The 9,195-nt window shown below is 44.8% G+C and overlaps 1 protein-coding gene across 1 annotated transcript; it reads right to left on the bottom strand.

Annotated features, from left to right (window-relative positions):
• Positions 1 to 2,002: 2,002 nt before the first annotated feature.
• On the bottom strand, positions 2,003 to 8,716 carry KLF6 (KLF transcription factor 6). The gene is made up of 4 exons (XM_080610286.1): positions 8,201 to 8,716; positions 4,747 to 5,320; positions 2,916 to 3,039; positions 2,003 to 2,490 (listed from the first exon to the last, which is right to left on the bottom strand). Exons 1-4 carry the CDS (start codon positions 8,300 to 8,302, stop codon positions 2,439 to 2,441), a joined length of 852 nt encoding a protein of 283 aa, XP_080466412.1. The 5' UTR covers positions 8,303 to 8,716; the 3' UTR covers positions 2,003 to 2,438.
• Between the last annotated feature and the right edge of the window lie 479 nt (positions 8,717 to 9,195).

Below are 9,195 nucleotides of genomic sequence, written 5' to 3'. Positions count from 1 at the left end.
CAAGTTTAATTTATTTTGTTGTTTGGGGTTGGTTTTTTTTCATTTGTTTTTGCTTTTGTTTACTTTCTTGTTTACAAGAATTATGGCTAAGCCAAGGACAATGCAAACAAGGAGTTAAAAACACAACAAAACCCAACCTTAAATAGGAATCCATTTTCTGGAAAATTCTGTTTGGTTTGGGGGAGGAAAAAAAAAAAAAAAAAAAAAAAGGTGCATTTTCAGGCAATTTAAAATGAAATGAGAATGATTTAAGCCTGTGTGTTCCTTAGAACCAGATCACTTGCATATACTTTTTTTTTTAAACCACTTATCTACATACATTTCCAGGAAGATATACCAAAATATTAGCATAGTAAGCAAGACCAATAATAAATAGAAAAAGAAACAGGTCACATGTTTCATTGCATCAACTGTAGTGAGCTGGTTTTAAAAAAAGAAAATACTGCTTTTGGACAGACATTTTCTACTCTAGGAAAAAAGAGTCTTTATTTTAGCTGAACTATGTAAAATTAGAGCTCAACCACCACAACGACTAGCTCACTCACAGCTCCTCCAGTAAGCTGGAAGGCCAAAACCCAAGTGTACTTCATCTGCACACAGCTAATATTCTTTTAGCATGCCAATATTCGGTTCATATCATTCTTAAATGGCCACAGATACGCTATTCCAGACAACCTAATAACTACAAAAACACAGTCAGCAGTCTGAGAAGGACTGAATGCCAACAAAGCCTTTAGCATACAATTAAGCTAAAGGTAAAGCCTCTAAAAATGCTGGATTTTAATTAACTGTATCTTTTACTTCTTTGTCTCCTTAATGACCGTATTGCGGGGGGTAGAGGGAATATTTTGATGGGCTGTGGCATTTTCCAGCTATGTGTTCTAATTTTTTTCCTCTTAAAAAAAATATTTATATATTATCTATATATATACACACATACACAGACTGTACACACAAATATACATACACAATTATTTTTCTGCCCACTTTTAAAAAAAAAAGTAATATAGTTTCTTTCTGTATGACCAACAGATAGCTAGATATATAGATGTGAAACTTGTGCCTTTTAAGCAAATACATCTTTTAATACTTCTGTATCTTTAATATGTATGAAAACTCGACATATTAAGTACAGTTGGGGTGTGTATATACACAGTTGCTGTGCAAGGTCAATATAAAAAAAGTCTCAAGGTGGCAGAACTGGTCAGGTATTCAATTGGCGTATGCATTATACTGTAACACAGTCAAATTGTCTAAGTTAAACAAATACTGTATTGACATGAATGACTTTTCTCTATATTTGTCTTTGTGAAGGAGGACCCTGGAAGTAACCTTTTTTCCCCTCATATTATACATTTGATACAGTACAATGCCAGGTGAAAAGAGAGCCTTAATAAAGCATGCATCACCCATACCCCTGTATAAGACCCCCTGCAAGAGAAGGTCACTTGCATAAGGCACCATTATTAAGGTCAACAGTGCATTAACAGCTAGAAAACCAGAAGTTAGTCCTCAAGGCATAAATAAGAGAAAAATTAGCTGCATGAGAAAAATCAGTTTCTAACCAATAGTGGTTTTATCCACCCAACAGAAAAAATTATTCATGTTCCATACATTATGTAACATTAGACCGATCGTATTTTAGCTGCTCTTAACTGGAATCAAAACTGCAGTCCTGATTAAAGAATGGAAAAGCATATAGTTCCCCAGAACCATGCAATAACCTTGGTATTATAATGAAAAGTTATAGTTGTGTTACATTTGTAAATACACAGCTTATACAATGGATTACAAATGAGCTCTGTAGCAAGTAAAACAAGCTACTTGACACATTGCACGTTTAATAGCTGCACCAGACACCTAAAGCTCCTCTCACACAGGAACAGGGAGGTACCCCATCTCCATTCTGGCATCCTGACTGTTTTTATTCCCGCCCCCCTTTCCCCTCTCAATTTCCCCTCTAAAAAGGTGCAGACACCCCCACCCCCCACCCCTTGGAAATGATTGGTGGTCGTCCCATCTCACAAGATATTCCTCACATACAAGACATTCAGACTATTTTTTTTCTCTTACAGTTATAAAACAACCACAAGAAAAAAAATGTGCCTCAGCATACAGTCATCGAGAAATCCTCATTGCATACAGTCACCCAATCATTAACATTCTCAGTGCACATGCTCACGGCAAAGGCTTAGGAGCCACTCAGAAGGTTAGATACCAGTGTATGAGTCCAGGAAACCCCAAACATCACGCACCGCGGTTGCTATGCCGTTTCTTACATGACTTATTAGCCCTCAAAAGACCTTCAAGAAAGTGAGGTCCTGGAGGCAACTGGGTAGGGTGCAAAATGGCATGCTTTGGCTGGAACACGCATCCCTTCGCTCAAGGCTCTTCAACCTTGAAGCCTCTTAGCCCGCAGGATTCACCTCTTGACCCATTCAGAGGTGTCTCTTCATGTGAAGGGCCAGGTGGTCAGACCTGGAAAAACACCTGCAAAGCAAGAGCCAGGTTCTGCATTAGCCCCACTGCTGAAGACATGCACAACACAACATGCACGGCTGAGGCACCCCCCCATTGCCCTGCTACTCAGAAACATGGCTGATGGAGGAGGGATCTGGAATTTGCTGGATATATGGGAGCACTCAAGGTGTCTGTGGGCACCCAGGAGCTCCACAGATGAGTGGTAACACTAGGGACTTGCCAAAACTTATCTGAAGCATCAGGCTACAAGCCACATCCCAATGACTGGTAAAATGAGAGGGTTTTTTCCCAGTCTAAATATAAAATAATCCCTTAAAAATACCAGACACAGTTGCATTCCCAAATGATTCCTTCACAAGTCAAAAGCAGCCTAGACTCGCTTTCCAACAAGCATTAAAAATAACTATTTAAAAAGGTGCACTTCAGTAACATACCTGTCACAGTGACTACATTTAAAAGGCTTGGCACCAGTGTGCTTTCTGAAGTGTCTGGTTAATTCATCACTTCTTGCAAAACGCCACTCACACCCTTCCCATGAACATCTGTAAGGCTTTTCCCCTACAAAGAAAGCAGATTACACGTTAGTCATGACTTCATTCAAAGAAAGATAGGTGCTATCCCATTCATTTTCTATGTAAACCTCCTCCACCTCCCAAAGACAGCCAATTTTATTTAAACTACCTGAATGCTTCAGAACACGTAGGCAAAGAAGGCTTGCAAAATTCACCCACTATTTCTACTTAACTATTTTGCTGCAACAGCAAACAAATAATCTTTTATTAAAAGAAAAAAAAAAAGTGATTAAACAGAATCACAGGAAACAAAGAAATCCAACCACCTACCATTCCTGCCCATCCATAATGGCAGGCTTACTCCCATATAGGTAGCATGCACCTCATGAAGCTGATTAAAGACAGCACAGCTAGGCTCCAAAACGCAATTAGGCTACTGTATTGCACCAAAGCCCTTTGTCACTCACTCATCTGCATAACACGCAACCTCCTTTCTGCTGAGCCACATATTCTTGGAAAAGCCTGCATACCACTTTGAACACTGCTATTTCAGCATTCAAGAAATACCACTTCCATTCACAGGAACGTTCTCAGCCAGACAGCACCAGGACAACAGTTCTGGAACACTTCTGAGGCCGGCAGCTATTTATGTCTGCTGAACCACCATGGTTTCAGTGGAAGTTGTTCTTTCCTCCTGAAATAATCTTGTTTTATCTGACTTCTGCATGACAACAGGAACATTCGAGCTTGCTCAGACTTCCCATAAAAGCCACAAAATGCTGAGCTCATGAGTCAAAACAGGATCTTTTCCTTGAATTCTCTTTCCACTTCTTGGGGGAAAAAAACCCCACAATGTATAGGTCTTTGGATTGGTACACCAAGAATGCCAGGCCAATTCCTCATGTTAAATGATGACTACTGAGCCAATGCACAGCTCCACCAGCTCCACATATTTAACTGCTGTCATAAAGACATGTCAAATAATAATGCTCAAGCAAGCAAATCGACATGCTACTTCAACCATAAAATATTTATAAAAGCCCTGAAGTGTCTTCTCCTCCTCACTTTCTTTCCCAGTAACACACAGGATTGCTCATTTTAGTTCAGGTTCCATAACAATAAAATGCTGTTGTTCAGCATTTTGGGATGAAATTATACAGTAGATCATACATTTGTAAACCCAAATATGTTAGAAGGACTACTGTGGTTTTCCAAGATTTTGGCCGGTAAGAATGGCACACAAAAACATTGAATGATTTACAACTATAGCTATACTTTATATAATCAAGGCCTTGGGATGTCTGACTGAACAGACTCAATGCAGACCAAGCCATGAAAACAGGGATTTAGTGATCTGATTGATTTTCAGAAGACCGATGTTCTGCGTTTGCAAGAAAGTCTCAGCTCTCTTTTGATTTAGAAATAAACATCAAGAAAGGTTTAGCGTTTACTTTGGCCAGATCTTTGTTCCCAAAGACTGCATACCGCTGCAGCTTCCCGGCTATTGCCTATTTAGATGAGTGGCTCTCATTTGCTATGACAGCAGACTAATCTACCACCAACCGTCTTGGCTTCAGCTCGCTTATGGAAAGAATGAGGAAGTGATGTCCATGCTGGTAAGCCTCTATTACTATTATATCATCTCTCCAAACCTGGGCTCCCACCCAGTGATTGTGTAACGATGTGACACCACCATCATCAGGGGTATTCCCTACAGCACTTGCCAACTCTTAATAAGCATACGGTTACTAACCTGTATGAGTGCGCTGATGTGCTTTCAGATGTGAACTTTTGGTGTAAACTTTCCTGCAACCGTTAAAATGACACCTATGAACACGCCTTCTGCCATCTGGCGAGGTGTCACCATTGGTGGGTGTACCTTTTTCTGCAGTCTTTCCAGCGGTACCGGTACGAATTTTCCCCGGTGAATGCAACTCACCCGGGGTACAATTCCATATCTGGGAAGAAGGCTCCTTGCTCAACTCAGGAGATGAAGGGGGAGTGGAAGTGACAGACGAACTCAAGTTTCCTGAACTGGCTAAAACATCGCTTATAGGGTCAGAGGTAAACTTTGTTGTGGGCGAAAGCTCCTCAGAGCTGTCTGAAGATTCGCTGCTCACATCAGAATTTAAACTGTTGGTCTCTAAGTTCTGACTAGTAAGATTGTCCTCCTTTGCGACACAAGTGTTCTTCAGTTCAGATTCCTCCTTTTTCTCACGTGCCAGAATAATTTTGGTCCAGAGATCCTCTTGGCTATCAAATTTGATCTCAGATGCAGAAACGTAACAGGGTTCACTTTGAAGATACCGTTCCAACTCCAAACATGTCTAGGTGAAAGAGAAGGAAGAAAAAAAGATGAAAGTTACAACCTTGGTTAAAAATAAACTCAATTGTATTTTACACTTCAAAAACCGTGCAGGAACGTAGTGCATTCGATTTGAGGTTTCTAGGTTCAAAACAAATTAAAGGCTCCTCCAGCCGTAACTAGGTGACTGTTACGATGAAAAGAAATCTGTTTTTGAGACCTGGGCAGGAGTTCAAACACACAGCTGAAGGTGCAAGTCAGCTTTGGTTTCCAAAATAGCATTCTAATGAGTCAGTCAAATTATCATCACTCTCATCATAAAATCTGTGTTTTCAGTAAGCTGACATTGAAAAGGACCACAGAGAACCACAACAAATAATTACACTTTGCTCTCGCGCCTCATCTAATTTTGAGTTGTTTTGTATCTCACACAAACATGAGGCTGAAAGGACCCAAGTGAACACAATGTGCTCTGACAGGCAGCTAAAACTCAAACGCTGTGTCAGAAAACAAAGCCACATTTCAGCATGGCTGCGGAGCTGCTGGCCCGTCTTCTGGGGACATCAATGGAGCAGCAGACATCCTCCCATTTCCTGTGCATGAGAACGCAGCACACTCGACTTTCAAAGAATGTCATTTCCAAGCACACTGGCATGCACGCCACATAACTCAAACTGCTCCCATGCGTGTTTGCAGGAACATGGGGAACTTCAACAACAGAGAAGAGGGGAGACAAAAGTTCCAAAATTGAAATGTCCTATTCTATAGGATTCAAAACGGGAAATTACTCTGAGGTCCTGCTGGGAGTCCCACAATGAACAAGAACTTTATCTACTGGCCAAGAGCGCGCTGTATGAGTCATCTCTCTCTTTCTTTCACGCAATGCCAAGGGAGACTTCCTTTTAAAACCCTGACCATCTGCCAAGAAAGTACTCTGTTCAAACATACATGCAACAGTACATGGACAACTTCCCCCCTCCACAACCACGTTCCCCTCCACTCTGTGAAACGAAACAAAACAAAACACAAAACAACCCTAAATGGGTGAAGCTGTGGTTTTCAATTTCAATTCACCCTGCTGACTTTCTGGCCATCTTCAGAGAACAAAAAAAAAAAAAAAAAAAAAAAAAAAAAAGGGTATGAACTGTTATGGCAACAAGCTGATGTTTTGGGATTATTCTTTCCACTATAGGAAATGATCCACATGGAAGCTTTACACAGAAAATGGACACATCAAGTTTCCATACCAAACTCTACTTATTTTAGCAAGATCATCTCTTCCAAGCCCGGTAGCAAAACCTGATCCCAAATGCCACACATTCCCTTCACAGCCCCTTCGCATCTGTCCAAGAGCAGAGCCGCCATGGGAGCTGCCTCCTTTTTCCCCCAGCACCGCTCAAAGTAAACTGGGTCACATGTTCTGGCCAGGCTAGAGTGGGGCAAAATTAGGGGAAAAAAACCCCAAACAACCAAACAAAAAACAAAGAAACAACCCCCACACTAAACCAACCACTGCACACAATATTTATGTATTTGTCTATAATTAGGTAACTGGCTCGTGCTGCATGTTAAAACCAAAAAAGGTTTCGTGAGCGACAACACAATAGTGAATTGAATTCCCATGAAAACAGGTAGAAAAGCATTTATTAAGATCTTGTAAACTTTCATATTCCCAGCTAATTTAAATTCCTCATTAGGTAGATTAGTAATGGGGACCGTAGTGAAGCTCTCTCCGAGTTTAAATGCCTCTGAAGGCTACTGGGAATGAGGGCTGGACCCTCGCCAGAAGCCCAAATGCCTGAAGGAAACTACTTAGCTCCATTTCAATCACGTACGGTGAAGCTGCCTCTCTGCAAGGGGAAAGGGGAAAGGGGGAAGGGAAGGAGAAAGGAAAAAAAAAAAAAAAAAAACACAACCTCAAAAGGAAAGGCATTGCATACAATTAGTGTGCATGTGAGGGCTGTAACACTTTGCATTTCAACGTCCTCCGAGAGGCTCCTGCGTCCAAGACAGCAGGTACTTGGTCCGGTCGCCGGCCTGAGCAGCTCCCGGCCGGGGAGGGGAGCCTCGGAATGTCAGCAGCCACCGCCGCTCCTGCCAGCCCGCTGCTTGGGCAGGCTCGGGGAGGCGGGGGGGGAAGGGGAAAAAGCGAAAAAAAAAAAAAAAATAAAAAAGGGGGAAAAAAAGGCAACAAAATATGTCCATTAAAGGGAAAAAGCCTCCGTTCTTCCTCCTTCCCGACCGAGGCAATTAGCGCGAGGGGGTCGCTGTCATATGACTGACAGCTCACGGGCTCCGCAACGCTCCTTGCGCTGAGAACGGCTACGATACACACACACAAGTACAGATTATACATGCACACACAGAGAGAGCTACGCGTGCATATGTGTCCATGCACTACTGCAGGGCTTCTTACTCATCACTGCCAGGAAAAATAAGAAAATAAAAAACAAAAATAAAAAGAAAAACCAAAACAAACCCCAGCACGGCAACGGGGGAAGAGCAGCGCTCGGCCGAGGCCGGGATCTCGGGTGACAAGACCCAGCTGTGCAGCCTGGACCTGGTACAAGCGTACAACTTTTGCCAGGACTCGTTGTGGCTGGAGCAGGCAGCAGCGAAGCGCCAGGATCGGCCCGGGCCGGCTGCGGGAGCGGAGAGGCTGGAGCTGCGCAGCTCTTGACATCCACCTCTGCACTCTCCCCACAAACCCGTCTTATTTAAAACAGAAACACCTGCTCCAAAACATTCCCTCGCATTCACGCTTAATGCGCCCCAAACTCGCTGATGACACTTGGTCTTTTGTATGTTCTTTTTTTCCTCCTTTCTGTTTTAAATCCGCTCATCGTTTAACACGGCTTAAAAACCCCAACCCGACACCACCACCACCGACACCCTCGTTTACCTGTTGCCAGTACTCCTCCAGGGACGGCAAGGCCGAGAAGTAACCCGTGTCGTGCACAATCTGGAGCTCCTGGAAGATGCTGCACATGGGGAGCACATCCATGTCTCAAGTTGCAACAACAAAGTCAGTGCTGGTTATCAAAAGCACTACGCGGACGCCTCCTGGGTGCGCAGGGGCTGAGGGGTGCGTGCAGGGGGGTGTCAAATCTCTGCTCTCGGGCTTTCGAGCCCCCCCCCCCTTCCTCCGAGAAGAAATATAACAGTAACAGCTGCGTGTGTATAGATATATATGTCGGTATATATTAATTCCGTGAGGAGCTTAAAAAAGACCCAAAGTTTCATGCAAAGTTTAATCGCCCGGCGCGGCAGTTCGGCTCCCGGGGCGGTGGAAGGCGGCGCGGCTCTCCCCCGTCTTGCGCGGCCGACGGCGGATGTTCCGCTCCGCTCCTCTGCGCACCACAATATTTGCAAACACGGCGCCGGCTGCGAGTGGAACCCCCCGCGAGACTCCCCCGGCCAAGCCTCTGCCCGGCCGCGGCGCCCCGCCCCGCCACGCCCCGAGCACACCGCCCCGCCCCGAGCGCACCGCACCTCCCCGCGCGGCTCCGCCCCGCGTGATCCCATGACGCCCGCCCTCCCGCCGCGGCCCAATCTCCGCCGCGCACCCCCGCGCCCCGCGTGCCAATGATGTCAGAGCCGCCCAATCGCCGCGCGGCAAGCTCCGCGGCTCCTCCTGGCGTGACCGAGCCTGGCCGTGACGGCTCCCGCCATTGGCCCGATTCGAAATTCGCCCGGTTCTGATTGGCGGGGCCGGTGGCAGGCTATTTTTAGCAGGGTATATAAAGCGGGGAAGAGGCCGGTTTTTTTTTTTTTTTTTTTTTTTTTTCCGGGAAGAAAGGAGTACGCTCGCGAGGCGGCCGGGAGGTGTGCTCGCGCGGGGGAGGGGAGCCAGCGGCAGCCGCTGCGATCGTGGAGGGCGCTGCCGAGCCGCCTGTG

The sequence above is a fragment of the Psittacula echo genome, assembly GCF_963264785.1.
Source record: "Psittacula echo genome assembly, chromosome: 2".
NCBI lineage: Eukaryota > Metazoa > Chordata > Aves > Psittaciformes > Psittacidae > Psittacula > Psittacula echo.
This window is presented reverse-complemented; position numbering and strand designations above follow the sequence as displayed.